This window comes from Brassica oleracea, chromosome C5, assembly GCF_000695525.1.
Source record: "Brassica oleracea var. oleracea cultivar TO1000 chromosome C5, BOL, whole genome shotgun sequence".
Taxonomy (NCBI): domain Eukaryota; kingdom Viridiplantae; phylum Streptophyta; class Magnoliopsida; order Brassicales; family Brassicaceae; genus Brassica; species Brassica oleracea.
In genome coordinates this window covers 37028083-37048745 of record NC_027752.1, presented here as the reverse complement: position 1 = coordinate 37048745, position 20663 = coordinate 37028083, and the positions used below count along the sequence as shown (strand labels likewise).

General features: G+C 37.2%; 3 protein-coding genes across 4 annotated transcripts; 2 read left to right on the top strand and 1 right to left on the bottom strand.

Annotated features, from left to right (window-relative positions):
• Positions 1 to 5390: 5390 nt before the first annotated feature.
• On the bottom strand, positions 5391 to 8012 carry LOC106293107 (WUSCHEL-related homeobox 1). Of its 2 annotated transcripts, none has more exons than XM_013728780.1 (4): positions 7619 to 8012; positions 7093 to 7455; positions 6941 to 7002; positions 5391 to 6069 (listed from the first exon to the last, which is right to left on the bottom strand). In XM_013728780.1, the coding sequence occupies exons 1-4, from the start codon at positions 7752 to 7754 to the stop codon at positions 5575 to 5577; spliced, it is 1056 nt and encodes a 351-aa protein (XP_013584234.1). In that variant the 5' UTR covers positions 7755 to 8012; the 3' UTR covers positions 5391 to 5574. The 2 variants fall into 2 exon arrangements, with proteins under 2 accessions (XP_013584234.1, XP_013584233.1); XM_013728779.1 differs by having other exon boundaries at positions 7093 to 7458; positions 7619 to 7994.
• A 2639-nt stretch (positions 8013 to 10651) lies between these two features.
• Positions 10652 to 16014, top strand: LOC106292212. The gene is made up of 5 exons (XM_013727823.1): positions 10652 to 12127; positions 12212 to 12329; positions 12530 to 13124; positions 13218 to 13454; positions 13509 to 16014. The coding sequence occupies exons 1-5, from the start codon at positions 10652 to 10654 to the stop codon at positions 16012 to 16014; spliced, it is 4932 nt and encodes a 1643-aa protein (XP_013583277.1).
• A 323-nt stretch (positions 16015 to 16337) lies between these two features.
• On the top strand, positions 16338 to 18748 carry LOC106343844 (pentatricopeptide repeat-containing protein At3g18020). Its single transcript, XM_013783172.1, has one exon. It carries the CDS (start codon positions 16346 to 16348, stop codon positions 18410 to 18412), a length of 2067 nt encoding a protein of 688 aa, XP_013638626.1. The 5' UTR covers positions 16338 to 16345; the 3' UTR covers positions 18413 to 18748.
• Positions 18749 to 20663: the final 1915 nt, after the last annotated feature.

Here is a 20663-nt window from a genome sequence, read left to right as displayed (position 1 = left end):
TTTTTTTTTGGTTGTTGTATTATATAAATTCAAAACTTATTTATATATAAAATATTTTCATATTGATTTATTTTTATTTTAAATTTTAATTTATTATTAAATTAAATAATTTTAATTATTTTTTAATTATATTTTTAAATTCTGTAAAAATAATAAAAACGAAGTAAATTCGTAGCTAATGTACGACCTCTTTACGTGGAAACCTTACGAGGAAATGACGAGAAACAGTTAACGACTATTTTACGAGGAAACATTTGCGAGGAAATAACGAGGAAAAGTTTACGAGTATTTTACGAGGAAATCGTTTTGTGGTTGTTACATGTATTTTGCGAGGAAAGTCTTTCAAGGTATTTACGTGTAGGTTACGAGGAACTCATTTCGAGGTATTTACGAGAAATTGTAGCGACGTCCTTGCGTGGAATATTGACGTGGTCTTTACGACGAATCGCCGTACTTCGTCTTTACGACGAAATATATTCCTCGCTAAGTTACGACGAATTAGCGAGGAAATATGTGTTACGACGGACGAGTAACGAGCAAACGCGTTTCCTCGCTATTTCGTCGTAAAACCTCTTTTACGATGAAATAACGAGGAAAACCGCTCTCGTTAAGGTTATGTTTTCTTGTAGTGAAATTCTAGATTTTTTTTGGGTTATTTTATTTTATTTATCGTTTCTTTCTCTTTTTATTTACATTTGACGTATAAGTATGAATCAGATTTATTAGTAGATTGTGTTTCTTCATAGTTTTAGTCTTCTACAACAGCTAGGGGCGTTCTCTAGCTACAGAAAAATACCTGGAGATAAACCTACCTTGCATGGAATAGTACGTGTCCCTCCGTACAGAAAAGATTGATGTTTTAGATTTTTTACTTGTATACAAAAGATTGATGTTTTATAATATAATTAGTTAATTTATTTATCTTTAAAGCTAAATCATAAATTAAAATATAAAATTATGAGTGACCAAGATTTCTCGGTAAAACTAAAAATTAATAATCAAAAGAATGTATTTTTTTTTCTTAGTGTGTGGAAAACTTTAAACGTCAATCCTTCAAATACAGAGGGGGTAGTTGAGAAAAAAAAACACTTGTGTTCTTGCCTAGGCAGATGGGAGGTTTTGCTTTATATATAAAGAAAAACATTAATTTATGCGAATCTATGAGTCTATATATATACTTCTACTGTATAGGTGAGACTCCACGTTGGTCTTCCACATTCCTTGACCGTTACATGATTTATGAATTATTATCTCTAGCAGTTAAAGCTTATGCATATAGTATACTACGTCACTGCTGATATATTATGATAATCCAACGAGCAGACACAGATTTGTGTGATCTATGGAAATAACCAAAATATTATGCCGTACGATTACAGTTTACCAATTGATCTTCGTTACACCACGAGAAGATTCATGTTTCTTTCTTTCCTAACAACAAAATATACTATTACTGTATATTGTACGTGTATGAGGTGTGGTACTCTGTTGACTATGCGCGTACCATTAATACTTTCTCTTCTTGCTTTTAACTTTTGTCGTATAGATTGATTAAAGTTATGTTTTTTGCTTACTTCCATGCTCGCAAGAATCACAGACACACACAATCATCATGGAAAAAAGCAAATACAAAGAGAAGAAGTTGGAATAATAATGCATCAAAATAAGCTATACAAACATATGAAATCACTCTCTATCTTTCTTCTAAAATCCCTTATATATTAATTGAGGAACATTTGAAAAGATGTAACCTCAATTTTGTATTAATTAAAAGAGGCTCCAATGCATAGGTGGCACTCAATTAGGTAGTCAATTACATTCAATTGAAAAATAAGTAGGTCCACATTCGATTTTTATATGTTGTTAGATACATAAGTTGGTCAAACTATATGATATAATGATATGATATGATACTTTCTTTCCTTAAATAAAACCTACGGAATTACCATAAATGACTAATATATATATGACAATTAATGAGTTTAATAATAAAGATTTGATAACAATGTATATCTCCTCCATCATTTTTTGTTTAATTTTATATTATTAAAATAAATTAAACAATCAAATTAGCTATAAAAATAAAATTTAGATTTTTTCGTATATGTTATATTTTGAATTTTTAAAAACGACAATAAATGACTAAAACTATTAAAATTATTATGTTAAAAATTAATGATCAATGGTTTAACATTTTTATTATAAGAAGATACACATGATTTTAAAACCATATGAGTAAAAAATATCATTTAATAATAAAATAAATAAATATATATATATATATTAAACACTATATACCATAAGATTACATAAATATTTTAATATTAAAAGTTTCAATGAATTTTCAAGAACATTTATAAATTATAAACTTATTAAAGATTTCAGATTGAAAATTTTGTTATCGATGATTTAAATATTTTGTTATAAAACGATATGAACGATCATAGAACCGTATGATTATAAATTCTTATTTAATAAATAACTATACAAAATATACTATTCCTAGAAAAATAGGTTGGTTCATCTTAACTTATATTACACTTTTTATTAAACTAACTATCGAATTGATAAATAACGTACCAAAAAATATTTTGCACTTTCCTTAAATAAAAGCTACGAAATTACCTAATATGATTAACGTATATGTGAAAATTAATTATAATGAATAATAAATATTTGATAACAATTTTTGTATCTTAGTTCTTTTTTAAAATTTTATATTATTAAAAGATATTAAAAATCACATTAAATATATAATAAAAAACATTTTTTTTATATGTTATATTTTGAATTTTTCAAAACGTCTATAAATTATTAGAAATTTGAATATCCCCACTCTGAAAATTTTGTGATCAATAGATTATTTTTTTTGTCATAATAAGTTACAAATGATCATAAAATTGTATTAATATGAACTTTTATTTAATATTATAAGAAGATACACATGATTTTAAAACCATATGAGTAAAAAATATCATTTAACAATAAAATATATATATATATATAGATTAAACTATATACCATAAGATTACATAAATAGTTTAATATTAAAACTTTCAATGAATTTTCAAAAACATTTATAAATTATAAACTTATTAAAGATTTCACATTGAAAATTTTGTTATCGATGATTTAAATATTTTGTTATAAAACGATATGAACGATCATAGAACTGTATGATTATAAATTCTCATTTAATAAATGACTATATAAAATATACTATTCTTAGAAAAATAGGTTGGTCCATCTTAACTTACATTATATTTTTTATTAAACTAACTATCGAATTGATAAATAATCTACCAAATTTTTTTTTGCACTTTCCTTAATTAGAAGCTACGAAATTACCTAATATGATTAACGTATATATGAAAATTAATTATTATGAATAATAAATATTTGATAACAATTTTTGTGTCTTAGTTCTTTTTTTTAATTTTATATTATTGAAAGATATTAAAAAATCACATTAAATATATAATAAAAACATTTATATTTTTTCTTATATGTTATATTTGAATTTTTCAAAATGTCTATATATTATTAGAAATTTGAATATTCCCACTCTGAAAATTTTGTGATCAATAGATTATTTTTTTGTTATAATAAGTTACAAATGATCATAAAATATAACGCATATGAATTTTTATTTAATAAATATTCAAACTAAATAATATATATATATAAACACTAATGATTTAAAGCAACAAGATTGGCTGATCAATTTAGTCGTCCAGTTGAAATCTTTCAAAAGTATGTGAAAGACTAAAGTCAAAGTAAATATTGATTTAGAATAGTAGTTATATTTTACTAACCAAATACCGAAAAAAACCGAACCGAACCGAAACTAACCCGATATCCGGGTTGAACACCCGTAATCCAAATGAAGCCAAACTATTGTTTCATTCTCCAAAATATAATAAAAATAATAACTTAATCCCGCGCAAGGCGCGGGTCTTATCCTAGTTGTTATTAAAGAAAAATAATGTCATTGAATCGTACAACGAAACATAAAAAAAAGAATGAATCTTTTGGAAAAGAAAAAAGAGTGTCGGGGCCTTCTTCTATGAATAAGCTACTCAATTTTATTATTCTTCTGATTTATCTTTTGTCATGTCTCTTCTTTCCTCTAAAAGCCACTCATCTTTCATTTTCTCACGTTCTCTATCTCATATCTTGTATATATTTTCCTCCATTTGAAAATAATCGTAGCTAAGCTTCTAATTATTTCACTGATTGGCTATACATATATATAATTTGGTTTAATTCTATTCAAATATATTTTGAAAATTGAAATCAGGTTGGCCTTTTCTCTTTCTTTTCTGTTAATGAGTCTGGCCATTTGCTCTATCATTAAACTTTCAAATCATCCGAGAATACAATTTCTCTTACATCTTCACCAAAGCTTTCAAATTTTATATATAAAAGATTCTACATGTCAATATTTGATTAATTCTAAAGTTCAAAAAAATATTTAATTAATTTGGAACTTTCTAATCGAAAATATACAACAAATGGCTAGTTTATAATTTGAAATTTATGTTTCGTTTGCTTATTTACATTATGTTTTCGGTTTTTTTTGCGTTTATATGTTTTTAGCATTGATTCCTCATCATAACTTTTCGCGGTAAAATGAATTTTAGCATTACATTTCAGTTAATATATTGTGAATTGTGAACGCCAAAATTAAACTAAAACAAAAGCACATGAATTAGAATGAATTTGGTTTATGATTACTCCGATTAGAAAGAAGGTGCTTTAACTAATTTTACGTAAACACAAATACAAAATAGTGACATTGAATATGAGGAATACACTTTATATAAGTAGCAAATGTAAAGGTATTTTGTTGGCACGCAAGTGAAGAAAAAAACAAACAAGCCCCAAACCAAAGTGGACAAAATAAGAGACGTCTGTTCGCGGGCTCCATCGACACGTGGCGGCCTGCGATTGGTTTGTTTTTTAATTATTATTATTATTTAAATTAGAAAAAAAAATAAAAAAAATAAAAAACCCTTAATAGAGTATATGAGATAAAGATGCTCTTAGTCACTTCAACATCAACCCAATTCTTTTTGTCTCACGCACATTTATAACTCAAAGATACGCATGCTAAAGGTGACAACTATACAGTATTATGGAACATATATAGTATTTGTTGTGATATTTGGTATTTTTCTTTTCAAATAGATAGTTAGGCCTTTTAAAAGGTCTATAGTAAAAATGAGTTACCATTGTAGTAACACTCGATCACCAACCAAATCAATCGAGTTTCTTAATCCAAAGCCCTAAATCACCCACACATCCACATAAATGATAAATTAATGGGTGTTTGTATTCCTTTTTAAGTTTTGTTTGGATCGTTTTAATATTTAAAGAGAGTGGTCCAAAGTGCATATAAAGGCAAACGCCTATGAAATGTTAACATCAACACCATAAAGACACGTCTCTACCCTGACTCCCAAACAAAACCTTACTTAATTAATCCTTTTTCTCACACTATAACTTGATTGATTACTTAATCTAAAACACACAAAAAACATATTGCTCTTGAAAAACAAAATCAAGTAGGTATTAGTTCTTCAATGGAAGAAACTCATAGAAACAGTGAATGGCGCTCTCTTTCTCTTTCCCATCATCTCCACCATTGTTACAAAACCCTTCTTTTCTCAGTGGAAACAGCTCTAGTGTCTTTTCTTGATGATCCAGTTCACCGTTTAAGCAATCTTCATGACGTTCTTGATCTTTATTATCATCACAAGTTCCTGTGTTGGTTGCTGCTCTTGTCCTCAGAAATGAAGGTGAAGCTGTGACGGTATCTTTAGCAGCCGAAACAGTACTGTTGCTAGTGGAGAAGCTAGACCTAACAGTAGTGGAATTGAGAATGAGTTCATGATGATGCTGTTGTTGTCGTGAAGAAGGGTAATGTCCAGGTGCAAGCTGCATCATTTGCGACATGGCATTTCTCCCGGGAAAGCTTTGTCTCTCGTTTCCTACATAACGACCATTGCCCTTTGTTGCTAATGCTATGGAGACAGGCTCCTCCTGATGATGAAGTTCATGAGGTTTCTAACATGCAAAAAAAGAAATTTAAAATTGGTCAATTAGCATTGGTAAATGTAAAATTTGGTAACGAATAAGTCAAAATCTTTGCAAAGCGACAAACTTTATGCTTTAAAAAAAAAGAATCACGCAGACCCAAAATTAAAATTCCTGAAAAGGACAGGAGTCAAGGAGAATATGAGACCGTTAAAAGTAGGGTTAAAACGGTCTTTTCCAGCATGCGTTGGAGTAAAAGGCACACTAATTCAGGGAAATTCAGCAAAAAATCGAAGTGAAAACAATAAAGTTCGATCGTACGTAGCAGATGTCCCGACATAAAGGCAAGAGTCTGCAGCTTTTGGATCAATGCCAAAACAATACTTAAAAATATACTATCCCCGTTCCCGAAAATAAGGTATTTTAGGTTTTTTTCTTGTTCCACAAAGATAAATTTTCTATATTGTTAAGGTAACTTTTTATACTTTTGAAGAACATTAATTGAGAATATTTGAATTGATTAAATTTCATTGATGGAAAGTTATTGGAAAATGTATAATAAAGTAAAAAATAAATTAAATTATAAACATTTATTAAATTCTTAATAAGCGTGTATACTCTATAAAATCTTACTTACATAAACAGAGGGAGTATAATTTAAAGCTACAAAAATACTTTTTTTTTCATTTCCCAATAAGCTAACATCTTATCTTTGCCTTTGTTTTCCGTAAAAAAAATTACTAAAACTTCCAAAAAGAGAATGCACTTATTCTTAAGAGAATTCTCTTTGTAATCATACGCCAATTATGCCATACCATAAACCCTTAATGACATTCCCTTTCATCAGAAAAATACAATAATGAAAAGAAAACAAACATGCGTATAATATACACAAATATACCTGTGGTTGTGTGTCGCATCCGACCGAACATATCCAGTTCTTCGTCTGTTCAACCTTGTAACCTGTAAAATTGCAAATAAAACCTAGCTACGTTAAAATTTAATGTTTTAAAACATGAGTCATATTAAGTTTCTAATATTATGGTCTCTCACCTGGTGGATATTTCTTGTCGAAACCGTGATTTGAGACAAGACTGGTTGTCGTAAAGACAGATTCGTCGTGGCCATTTTCCATCTGTCGTCGCCGTTTTTGGCGTTCACGTGCTTTGTGGTTTTGGAACCAATAGAAAACATTTTTGCCTTCGATCTTTCCGTACCTACGTAGCTGCGCGGTGATTTGTTGGATATGGTCGGCAGAAGGAGTTCTAGTTCCTTGTTGGTAAAGCTCTTCAAGAGCTTTTAACTGATCCGGTGTCGGGTTCCACCGTGAGCTCACCATCATAGGTGGATGTTGATGCTCTGAGTTTAGCATCATGAGCTCCCTTTTGTTCTGCTCAGCCGTCATTGTAGTCATCACTGCTTTACAAATTATAACAAGCAAGAAAAAAAGAATGAGCATTGCTCTTTCTCTAGAAACAGAACATTTAGAAAACTTAATTTAAAAAAGAAGAAGAAAAATGAGCATTAACGGAAATTAGAAAATATAATATTTTGTGGAGGGGGGAGGTGGGGGGGAGACCCATGTTAAAGCGGTGGTCGGAGTTGGTGTTTGCGGCGGCACTGGGGCAAGAGGAGAGGCGTGGGATGAGAGGACGAAGTTTTCTTCCTCCGTTGAAGGAATCTGCACCTCCTTCGTTGTAACCCATCATCCACATTTAGAACTAGTTTATTTTTGTATGTATGTATGTATGTATGTATTTTGGAGCGGAGAGAGAGATAACAACTAAATGTTCATAAAAAACAACAACTGGATATTAGGGTTCTGTTTATTTTATTGATATTTAGGAGATGCGAATTATATGGTAGAAGGAGGAAATAGACAAATATGTAGTAGAAAGTGCTATTGGATGGTTTGTGGGTCTGAATGTTGAAATATCTTTGTATGTGAATCTGAGAATGGGAGCATGCAATTTGGGTTTCTGCAAGCACACGCATATGTATATATATAGCGAGAGAGTAGACCACGCATTCTTTTTAATTGTTTTTTTAACAAATTAATATTCTACATACGGATAGAATCATTTATTTTATTTTTTTTGCTAAATTAGAATCATATATTTGTTTTCTCGGTTTTTTCCCTTTTATTTTATAAAATCACCACCGGATTTCACAAACAAATCATTTTTATATAAAAGACGTATAACATAACAGAATTCTTTTAATTTGAACAAAAAAACAGACACAATAGATTTATTTTGCATGAAGAATGTACTGCGTTAATTCTTTTAATAATAGTAATTAATTTCATTGTATTGTACATATGTATATCAATATTAAATCTCTATGCCTTGTATAGATTTGATTGACAACATATATAGTTAATGTAACCTGTATATTCTTCATAGACACTATAACCCGGATGCACCCATACTTACATGAAAAATCTTCTCTACTCCAATTTGTTCCCTAACCTATAACTAAAAGAAGTTATAGTTCAGGATTGCTTATGAACATGGTATTAAAAATGCGTAATACAAAATTAAAATTTCAGGTTGATTTGCCGATGAGTACACTTAAACACATCATAATTTATCAACAACTGACATACATATAGGACAGATTCCAAGAACACTAATAGTACTAATTAGCGATTCAATAGATGCATTGATTATATTGCCTCTCTGGGAACACCGTTAACATCAAAACCATTCAAACAAACAAAAGGATTATCATGACAAACTACTACGTACGATCAAAGAAAATTATTTGACTACTACTAACTACATGGCCGGTGTACTAATTCACAAAACTATTATTGGAATTATGTAACTACATTTTTGAGTTTTTTATTTGAAATCTCATATACATCAGTAGCTACTAGAATATAGTAGTTAGTAGTATTATTATGAATGAAAATCAAAAGGAGCAGATGAGATTGACAAGTAAGAGGGGAGAAAGAAGAGAAAGGAGAACGTGGAATTCTGGGAAATGAATGATATGGGGAGATGCGAAGGAGCTTAAAACGACGTGACATTCTTCCATCTGTCTCCATCACTCCTTTTCTTTCATTCTTTTTTCCCTTTTTCATTTTTTACTACTACAAAATTTGAGAGATAAATGTATATGTGTGTGGTGGCTTTCACTATTCTTCTTGTTCTCAACTGCCCCATTGCTTTGTCTACTTTACACTCTTCACCCCTTCTCCTTTGTCTCTCTCAAACCCACTTTTCCATAAAATCCTTTTCTTCTCTTTGGGATCTTAAATCCCCCTTTTCTGTCTTTTCCCAAGCCCTAATCGATTTGTTTTTACCCCATCTTTGGATGTTTTCAATATATGTTAATCCTTAGTTTGTAAAAGATGTGCTAATTAATATCATGTCTTATCTTTATTTTGTTTTGATGATCATGTGCTGGAACAATGTGACTCGTTTGATGAGACTTATTAGCTATATATAGCTAGATGTTACAATGACTATTGTAGAAGGCATATTACTAATGTAAGAAAATATTAGTATCTTTTGAATTAACTTGAAAATATGATTTATTTAAGAAGTTGATCAAACATGTGCCGGTCGACTGTTAATTTTACTGAAGTCGGCCGTCCGACTTAATTAGTTCTTCAAATCATTCACATGATCAAATTTGTGATTCAAGTCTCGGCTTTCTTCAAACTTCTATACTATTTGTTCTGAAGTAAACAAATTACCAATGAGTACACGTGAATCCACGCGAACATATCATTTAATTTGTTTTCTTCTTCTTACATTTCCTTTTTAACAACAAATATAATTTTAAAATAACGATTTCAGCATAGTTTGTATCTTTTAATTTTTAAAACTCATCTGCATAAAGGTTTCTGAGAAATCTTGGCATTACTCCATTGTATCATCAATTTTTCGTTTACAGAAGAATTATTGATGTCAGATGTATATAAAAACTGGATTGATAAATACTCCAAAGAGTAGCTTACATTGGACCACAAACCTAATGCACACGCTTTCACTGGTTTAGATTATAGTTTAATTAAGTATGATTTATTTTTGTAATAAAATACAAAACAAAATTACTAGCTAAGTTCATTCTTGTTTACATCATATAGAACTAAGGTGTTTTCTTTTCTTTTTCAACCAAAACAGTTATAATTATGAAATAATTCTTCGTAAATATTTAAATATGCTATAGGTAAAATTATCTGTCGTGATTCTGTGTATAGATTTTCTATGCTACAAAAAAAATGTTGCTGTGATGGAAAATATTTCTATGTAACAACATTTAATTTGATTAATGATGTTACAAATGAAAAAAAAAAATTGTACTAGAACAAGTACTGAAGTTATCTTAAAGTTCGATTATAAATTCCATAATTTTTCAGTCTTCATTACAAGTTAATAATTTTAATTATAACCTTAATTAAAAAATTATTCATATATTTATCACAGAAAATATCTTAATTACTCACAATACATAAGTGTTAAACGGCTATATTCTCTCTCCAAAAAGCGATTTTTGGGCGACAACCTAGCCACCGTGACGTATTTCTCCGCCGCTCAACGGCGCTCAGATCCGGCGTCGAATTCTTGATCAAACATCTGCGTCATCTCCACCGAAGGAGATGAAGAAGAAGTCCAAAAAATCTCCACCGGCGAAGGCAAAATCATTGGGCTCACCCCCGATTGAGAATTCACCTCCGCCGTCCTCCTCTTCACCACCCAGTCGCGATGAAGGAAGCCTCTTACCTCCGCTTGACGAGTTTGTTTCTGATGCCCACCTTGGCTCCCCAGCTGCAGTGGCTGCTCAACAAACTCGTGACAAAGCAGATCTGAGTCCTCCCGTTGAGCCGTCTTCTGCGAAGAAAGTGATCGTCGAAGAGTCGACAGATCCATCTCCAGGAAAGACTGTAACCTTAAATACCCAAGTTGAGTTGAGCTCTGAAGCAATGTCTGGAAGCTCCTCGGACTCTCGACCAGTAGGATCAGTGGCAAACGAAATCACTGTCGCTGCTGAACCTAAAGGGAATCTAGCAAGTGCTGATGCCAAGGACGTGTCTTTGGGCTCGCAGTTAGCTGATCCAAAGGAACCTCCTATTCGTGTAAGCATCGAGAAGGAGGCAAAAGCCCCGATTGATACTAAGAAAACTTTGTGCGATCGAGCTAAAGGAGTTAAGCAATTATCTAAAAAAGGTGAAGCTTTCACCCTTCCATCAGGAGAAGCATGTATCAAGATACCCAACTCGGTGATAGAGAAGAATCGCAAGTCATGGGAACCCTTTGTGCTTGGTCAATTTTACTCTGACCCTCCTTCTCAGGGAACCTTGCACAACATTGTTAATGGTATCTGGAGCAAACAATACAGAGACATCGCTGTCTCCAAAATGGAAGGATTCTCCTATCTGTTCCGGATTCCGAACGTAGCGACCAGAAACAGAGTGATTAAGCAGAAGCTGTGGCAGATCGAAGGCCAGACCATGTTCGTTGACAAATGGGAACCGGGTATTGTGCCCACAAAGCCTGAACTCACTTCGGCTCCTATTTGGCTCGAACTACGGAAAGTTCCTCTTCAATTCTTCAACGAAGATGGCCTTGAGCGTATTGCGGGGCTGGTTGGCCACCCCAAGTTCTTGCATCCTGCCACTGCGAATAAAACAAATTTGGAGGTGGCAAAAGTTTTTACTATCATTGATCCTAGGAAACCACTACCTGAGGCTGTCAATGTCCAGTTTGATTCCGGAGTCATCAATAGAGTGTTAGTGTCGAGCCCCTGGATGCCTCCTGTTTGCGGGTTCTGCAAAGAGATAGGTCACTCAACCAGAAGATGTCCGACTGCCCCCAAATCCTGCTCTGTCTGTAGCTCAACCGATCATGCTTCAGCGAACTGTCCTCAAGCACCAAATAAGGATACTAGGGGAAGGAAGACAAGGAGAAGTAGATCAAGGAATAAGCAGAAATGGGTGGAAATGGACCCTCAAAAGGCGCCGATTCCACCTCTTTCTGAGCAGGCTCCGAATGGCCATGTTCCTCCTATAATTCACACCAAGACTAGCTTAGAGGTGATTACTCTACAGTCAAAACTGGGCACTGAGAAAGATACGGTCAGAGGAGAACCTAGTGGCACGACTGGTGGGACTCTCTCAAAATTTCCAAGAAGTGTTTCTGCTACCTCACGCTCTTCTTAGCCTGAGCTGCAATCTGACTCCTCTGATGTTGATTCTTCGGATTCTGAACTGGAGGAGGGTGAGTTTAGCAAACATGAGCCCGACTTCGAAGTGGTCCGTAACAGGAAAAGATTCTCAGGTCAGAAAGGAAATAGGGGCAAGGGCCCCAAAATCAACTAATTTTTATGTCGTCAGACATTTTTTGCTGGAACATGCGCGGTTTAAATAAACTAAGCCACCGCAGCGGATTAAGAAAATGGTGTAGGAAGCACTCTCCCCTTTTTGGTGCTCTCCTAGAGACTCATGTCAAAAATCTAAAAATAAAAAATTTTACTTCAGAGCTGTTTCCTGGTTGGTCCTATGAGAGCAACTACGAGTTCTCTCCCCTTGGGAAAATATGGGTGGTTTGGCATCCTTCTGTGTTGGTTACTATTATCTCCAAGTCTCTCCAAATGATTACAGTCGAGGTTACTTGGCCGTCGGTTCAATCCAAGATCATCATCTCCATCATCTATGCTTCTAACGATCCTGATGTGCGCACGACCCTGTGGAATGAGATTGAGGAGCTAGGTCCTGCTCTTGGTATAAAATCGAAACCCTGGATTATCTTAGGTGACTTCAACCAGATAAGAGATCCTTCAGAGCACTCTAAACCGGCGTCTCTGAATTTGGACATGAAAATGCGGGACTTCAATCAGTGCTTGCAGTCTGCTGGTGTGGATGACCTTAACTTCAGAGGCAGCTCTTTCACATGGTGGAACAAGCAAAAGCTTAACCCGATCGCTAAGAAGCTGGACCGAGCTTTGGTGAACGATGAGTGGTACTTCGAGCTCTCCTCCTCCGTTGCTTACTTTGGTAGCCCAGAGTTCTCGGACCATGCAGTTGTCTCGATCTTACTGGACCCTTCCACCGCAAAGGCTAAGAAGCCGTTCAGGTTTTATAATTTCATTATTCAGAGTCCTAATTTCCTTGACATGATTTGCAGCTGCTGATTTTCCTTTAATGTCACAGGGTCAGCTATGTTTAGGGTATCGCGTAAGCTGAAGCTATTAAAGAAATGCATCAAGGAGTTCAGTAAACATAACTACTCTGGCATTGAAAAAAGAACAGCGCATGCTCTTGATTGCTTGGTGACCGCTCAGAACTTGACGCTGGCGAACCCTTCCACCCATAACGCTGAGGTGGAGATAAGAGCAATGAAGGAATGGGAAGAGCTATCCACCGCTGAGTCCTCGTTCTTCTTTCAGAGATCAAGGATCACCTGGTTAGCTTTTGGGGATGGAAACTCACATCTGTTCCATTGATATGCGGCGTCTAGGCAAGCGATCAACCATATTCACTTCTTAGTAGGTGACAATGGAGCACGCATCGACTCTCTACCAGAAATCCATGAGCAATGCGTGAATTATTTCTCTGATCTTTTGGGGGGCACAGCTTCTCCAAGCATGTTTGAGCAAAGTGACCTCGATCTGCTTTTTGATTTTAAGTGTTCTGCGGAGCAAGCTTCTAATTTTGAGAAGGAATTCTCATCTCAGGACATCAAGGACGCTTTCTTCTCCTTACCTAGAAACAAAACAGGGGGGCCCGACGGTTACTCTTCTGAGTTCTTCACCGCCTCCTGGTCTGTGGTTGGTTCGGAGATAACGGAGGCCATTAAGGAATTCTTCCGGTCTGGCTCCATCCTCAAGCAGTGGAACGCAGCAAACCTCGTTCTGATCCCAAAAATTCCAAATGCGTCGCATCCTTCTGAGTTTCGGCCTATCTCATGTCTCAATACGGTCTACAAGGTGATCGCTAAGCTACTGGCGTCTAGATTACAGGAGATTCTCCCACTCATGATCTCCAAGGCCCAATCTGCTTTCCTCCCGAGGCGTTTACTAGCTGAAAATGTATGCCTCTCAACTGATCTGGTAAATGGCTATAACAATCAGAACTTAACCTCCAGAGGAATGCTGAAGGTTGATCTCAGGAAGGCCTTTGATTCAGTTAGATGGGACTTCATGTTGGCATCGCTTAAAGCCCTTGAAATCCCTCAAAGCTATATCAATCTCATCTCTCAATGCCTTACTACTGCGTCCTTCTCAGTTTCGGTTAACGGCTCCACAGGTGGTTTCTTCCAGAGTTCTAGAGGAATTACACAAGGAGACCCGCTGTCTCCCTATCTCTTTGTGTTAGCCATGGAGTGTTTCTCGAGGTTACTTCTCTCAAGGTACGAAGCGGGTAGCATCGGCTATCACCCAAGAACAGAGAACCTGAAGATATCCCACTTGATGTTCGCGGACGACGTCATGGTCTTCTTTGATGGTAGCAGTAACAGCCTCCATGAAATTTCTGAATGTCTTGATGATTTCGCCTCCTGGTCCGGGCTGCATATGAACACAACGAAAACTGAGCTCTTCACTGCGGGACTTGACCATTCTGAATCCCAAGCTATTGCTAGCTATGCATTCCCCATTGGTAAATTCCCCATTAGATATCTTGGTCTCCCTCTTATGAGCCGCAAGTTAAAAATTTCCGAATACGCTCCTCTTATGAACAAGATCACTAAAAGCTTCCAAGCATGGTCTGTTAAGCTCATGTCCTTTGCAGGGCGGCTTCAGCTACTCAGAACAGTGATTTTCGGTCTCATCAACTTCTGGGTCTCGGCCTTCATGTTGCCTAAGGGATACATTGCGGCTGTAGAAACGCTCTGTGCTCGGTTCTTATGGTCGGGAAACATTGACAAGAAAGGTATTGCTAAGATTGCTTGGACCACGATGTGTTTACCAAAGCAAGAAGGCGGGTTGAGTATAAGAAGCATCTACATCTGGAATCAAGTCCTTGGGCTGCGATTCATTTGGTTACTGCTGTCTAACTCTCCCTCTCTTTGGTCTGATTGGCACAAGAGTGTCCATCTCACTGATAAATCCCTCTGGACTATAGAGCCATCACCAACAGATTCTTGGGCTTGGAAAAGAATCCTGAAGCTAAGGCCGCTGGCGCTTCAGTTCTGCAATACGGTGGTGGGAAATGGCGTTAACACGAGCTTTTGGTATGATGTGTGGACACCGTTTGGCCAGCTAATCAATCACTTAGGTGCTGCTGGTCCAAGAGCGCTTCGGATAAGAAAGGAGACGAGGGTAGCGGAAGCAATCAATGGGTCTACCTGGTCACTACCTCACCCAAGATCTGATCAGGAAGTGGAACTTCACTCTTATCTAACAACTCTAGCTCTTCCACTGCCTATTGATATTGATGATGTTTATGAATGGAAAGCTGCTGATTTTCCTTTGAATGTGTTTAAATCTCAGGCCACTTGGGAAGTCTTGCGGCCAAGACAAGCAGCTCAGGATTGGTATGACATTGTGTGGTTCAAAGGAGCACTTCCGAAACATGCGTTCACAATGTGGGTGACTAATTACGACAGATTGCCAACAAGAGCGAGACTGGCCTCATGGGGGCTTGCCATTCCTGTTGTCTGCCCCTTCTGTCATGCAGCGCCTGAAACCAGGGACCATCTATTCCTTTCTTGTCAGTACAGCTTCGACGTATGGTCCTTCATCTTTACCAGATGTAGTGGACCGCACGGCAGACTTGCGGATTGGAATGAGCTATTATCTTGGATCCGAGCTGCCTGTTCTAAGAGAAGCCTCCTGCTTCGAAAGCTGGCTTCTCAAGCGGTTGTGTTCCACATATGGAAGCAGAGGAATAAATTAGTTCATAACAATATCCAACTACCTGCTGCAAATGTTTTCAGAGAAATTGACAAGGAGATGAAGAACATCATCTCATCTAAAAGGTCGAAAAAGCTCTTTAGTTCACTTATGGTTCTTTGGATTCGATAGGTGTTTAAGCTATCCATTGTTTGGATGTTGTTGATCCATCTTGTTTTTTTCTTTCTTTTGTCAAGATGTGTCAAACTTATATTTTGCTTTGCAAATCTTATCGTTTATATGATATTTACAGTTTAGCAAAAAAAATTACTCACAACAGAAAGAAAAGTTAATGCCCTCTAATTTAAATGGGCGGGACTTACATACATACACAACACTATGTAGGCCCAATGAAATTGGATTAGCCCAATCGAGCAATAGTACAAAAAAAGAGAAACACATGTAACTTGTTGTCATATAAACGCAGTTTGAAAACAAAAACAGACACACTTGTGAAGAAGTTATGTTCTTCATCTCTCGCTTGCGACCCAAAGAAAATGGCTTCTACCATACCTTCTTCTCCAAGCCCCTCTCTTTCTCATCTACCTCCGTATTCCACCTCAAGAAAACACACGATCATGTTATTGACCCTCGAATAGAAGAAGAAGATGCACTAGAAGAAGAAGATCGTCGACGCAGCGTAACCGACAGAGCTTACTGGAGAAGACGGATACGCAATCTCTGCACCCTACGTAAAAGCCCCGACGAAGCTCTTCGAATCATCGACGGCCTTTGCCTCCGCGGATACCGCCCCGACTCGCTTAACCTCAGCAGCGTGATCCACGCTCTCTGCGACGCCGGGCGATTCGACGAGGCTCACCGTCGCTGTCTCCTCTTCGTCGATTCGGGTTTTATTCCCGACGAGCGTACCTGCAACGTTATCATCGCGAGGCTGCTCGATTCGGGGGATCCGGTGAGCACGTTGAGGGTTGTGCAACGTTTGATCGGTGTCAAGAGAGAGTTCGTGCCGTCGTTGACGAATTATAATCGTTTGATTAATCAGATGTGTTTGATGTATAGAGTAAGGGATGCTCATAAGCTTGTGTTTGAGATGAGGAGCAGAGGGCATTTACCAAATGTTGTGACGTACACGACTCTGATCCGTGGGTACTGTGAGATTCGTGAGCTCGAAGTTGCGCATAAGGTGTTCGACGAAATGCGCGCGTGTGGCGTGAGGCCTAACTGTCTCACGCTGAGTGTTCTTATTGGTGGGTTTTTGAAAAGGAGAGATCTTGAAGTAGGAAGGAAAATGATGGAGGAGCTTTGGGGAGAGATGAAGGATGAGACTGATGCATCAGTGAAGTCAGCAGCTTTTGCGAATCTGGTTGATTCTTTGTGCAGGGAAGGTTATTTCAACGACGTTTTCGAGATTGCAGAGGATATGCCACAGTGTGATTCCGTGAACGTTGAGTTTGCTTACGGGCATATGATGGATTCGTTGTGTCGGTATAAGAGGAACCATGGAGCTGCGAGGATTGTTTATATCATGAAGTGTAAAGGGTTAAAACCTATAAGCACGTCTTACAATGCTATTATTCATGGTTTGTGCAAGGATGATGGGTGTATGAGAGGTTATCAGTTGCTAGAAGAGGGATCTGAGTTTGGTTTTTTCCCGTCTGAGTATACTTATAAGCTCTTAGTAGAGAGTCTATGTAAGGAGCATGACACTGGTAAGGCGAGGAATGTTCTAGAGCTGATGTTGAGGAAAGAAGGAACAGATAGAAATAGAATCTATAATATCTACCTACGTGCTCTCTGCGTAGTGGATAATCCGACAGAGATCCTGAATGTTCTGGTCAGTATGCTTCAGGGAGACTGTAGGCCCGATGAGTATACACTTAACACAGTCATTGATGGATTTTGCAAGATGGGTAGGGTGGATGATGCCATGAAAGTTCTTGGCGATATGATGACAGGGAAGTTCTGCGCACCTGATGCTGTGACTTTAACTACTGTTATGTGTGGCTTGCTTACTCAAGGAAGAGCAGAAGAAGCTCTTGATGTGTTGAATCGAGTTATGCCAGAGAACGGGTTTAAGCCAAGTGTTGTTACATACAACGCTGTTATGCGTGGATTGTTCAAGCTCCGTAAGGGAGATGAAGCTATGCGTGTGTTTGATCAGATGGCAAAGGCAGGTGTGAGCGCAGATAATACTACCTATGCTATTATCATCGACGGGTTGTGTTTGACTGGTCAGGTGGATACGGCGAAGAGGTTCTGGGACGATGTGATATGGCCATCAGGCAGACATGATGCGTATGTGTATTCAGCATTTCTGAAAGGTCTTTGTCGGTTTGGTAGTCTAAGTGACGCTTGCCATTTCCTATACGAACTGGCGGATTCTGGAGCGGTTCCTAATGTCGTGTGTTATAACATTGTGATCGATGAATGTAGCAGAAGTGGGTTGAGGAGAGAGGCGTACCAGATTATAGAGGAAATGAGGAAGAACGGTCAGGCTCCTGATGCTGTCACATGGCGGATACTAGATAAACTACATGATTCCAGAGCTTTAGCAGTGGAAGGAGAGTAATCTTCAAACTCGGCAAAACTACATGTTTTTGGCATATTGCTCTTTTGATTTTATGATCGCTGATAGAAAGTAAAGCTCTGTATGTGAAATTAGAAAGTATAAAACAAGTGGCCTAGTTTGTGAGTTCTTTGCCGGCAAATTCAAAAGCTCAGTTAGTTGAATACTTATATATATTCATCTACAGCAACATGAGTGGAGCCAGTGAAAATGGTTCTTCAGAGACATCAATCCAGACAGCTATTTTAAAGATGTACAAAGACAAGCATTACATACTGAATCTATTACTAATGGTAGGGAAAACAGAGCCAACCAATGCAAAGTGGAAACCACCAATGGTTTTAACTTGTTCCACCACTTTGCTGGTGAGCCTGTGACTCCCAGAAGAGTCTGACTTCAAGCTCATCAAGCCAAAAGAGCGTGGATACTACGTCACCGCTGCATTTCCATCATATTACGCCGCGGCGGTTCTTCATAAATTTGGCTGCGATCCTCTCAGCGGAGCTGCTATCTTTTACGGAGGTTCTCGGATTTCTTGCTCACTCAGCATCCCTGCTCATCGAGTCTCCACTGACGTTTTGAGACCCTGGCTCGTCAGAACTAGGATTTCACAGCCTGCAGAAGCGTTAACTGACGAGATGTCGGCTATTACGCTTGATCTAGGTGCCGCCTCCATCTCGAGTCAGACTCGTATCTCCGTCACCCATTGCTATCTTCAACCAAAACTTTATTTCCCAATCCACAAAGGCAATGTCTCTCCTAATTTCATTGCAGCTGCACCTAAACTCAGCATACACGTTTACAGACTCGAATAAACACAGGGTAGACAATACATGTTAACTATACATACCTTCAGCAATATCAAAGCATCTGGCAACCCTTCCCACTGAGATAATCTGTTCTTGAGAAGATTAGATTTTTTCTCCAGAAACATGTCCCCCAAGATGCTTGAGTTGTAAGTCGGCGTGGGCAGAGAGTCACCATCTTTATCATCAAAACAAATCATAATGATCATTAAACTGCTGTCTCAACATATTCGACAAGAGAAAACTCAACATTCCTGAAACAAACCGCATTACCTGCAGTAACAGAAGGGAGGTTGCAACATCAAACAATGATTTTTCTGAAGGTATTTTTCTTATGGAAAATCCAGGAAAGTGATCAACATTCTCAGCGTCAAAACATTCTCACCTTTCTTAGCGAAAAACAAAACTAGAGCACACATACCTGGGAAAACAACTAAGACTGGCTTCCTCGCCTCGTTCTGTAAGGCTGACCATTCAACTTTCTCAACGGACGATGACAACAACAAATGGTTTTAACATTTAACTACAGAAAGATATAGACATTGCTTGGCATGGTATAGATGATTCATGTAATCTTTCTCATGAAAACATTCCTGCAAGCACCAGTCTATAGTTAAACACACAACATTGATTTCAAAACTTCGAGATAATAAATAGAGACTGACCTTAGGCAAGTGGAGGAGAAGATCAACAGAAGCATCAGGCTTTGCCATACAACGAGTGGAGTAGCTGCCGCCGAGACTGAAACCATTAGGCTTCTTGAAGATGAACTCAACTTTATCAGCTCCAATCTCGCTAACAAAGCGGGGAGCTTTAACTAGTTTAGATTGTATAACTTAGTAAATACTTTGCGAACTTTATGATGATGATTAATTTGATAGTTACGTTTTTCTATGAAGTGCTGTTTTCAAAGAACAAAAATGTGACACCCGTCACCTCCTATATGGAGGACAGCGTGTCACCCCCGACGCGTCATCATACAACAATGTGATACCCGTCTCCCTGACACTAAGGACGACGGGCCACCAACAATATCCCGTAATATAAAAGCCCATAAACCCGACAACTCTCACCCATGCCCAAATAAAATCCGAAAGAAAAGTCCAATAGCACCAAGTCCGTCCAAATATCACATACTTGTTTGTCTCACCTGAAAAGGGGAAGAGTGAGGGGTGAGCGACAGGGGAATCGCTCAGTGAGGTATGGGATGCCACCCCGAAGTCCATGGACCCGGACATAGCACTCCGAATAAATATAATTTAATTCTAATGCATGTCAAACACAGTACCTAAAGTACTCAAGCAACAAACAATGGTCCTAGCGAGGTGCACACTCGCCGCCCACTAACAGGCCAAAACACTACCGAAAAGGTGCTCGGTTCATACACACACCGAAAAAGTGCTCGGTAACACACGCCCGTAGACGATTTATCGACACTTCCAGTCTAC

Excerpts from the sequence above, each read along its gene's own strand:
- LOC106293107 (XM_013728779.1), bottom strand. The coding sequence starts at position 7,754 with ATGTGGATGATGGGTTACAACGAAGGAGGTGCAGATTCCTTCAACGGA. Across the intron at positions 7,003-7,092 it reads CGACAAGAAATATCCACCAG|GTTACAAGGTTGAACAGACG; the intron begins GTGAGAGACCAT and ends GCAATTTTACAG. Across the intron at positions 6,070-6,940 it reads GATGCGACACACAACCACAG|AAACCTCATGAACTTCATCA; the intron begins GTATATTTGTGT and ends TTTGCATGTTAG.
- LOC106292212 (XM_013727823.1), top strand. The coding sequence starts at position 10,652 with ATGAAGAAGAAGTCCAAAAAATCTCCACCGGCGAAGGCAAAATCATTG. Across the intron at positions 12,128-12,211 it reads TGGGCACTGAGAAAGATACG|CCTGAGCTGCAATCTGACTC; the intron begins GTCAGAGGAGAA and ends CGCTCTTCTTAG. Across the intron at positions 13,125-13,217 it reads AAGGCTAAGAAGCCGTTCAG|GGTATCGCGTAAGCTGAAGC; the intron begins GTTTTATAATTT and ends AGCTATGTTTAG.
- LOC106343844 (XM_013783172.1), top strand. The coding sequence starts at position 16,346 with ATGTTCTTCATCTCTCGCTTGCGACCCAAAGAAAATGGCTTCTACCAT.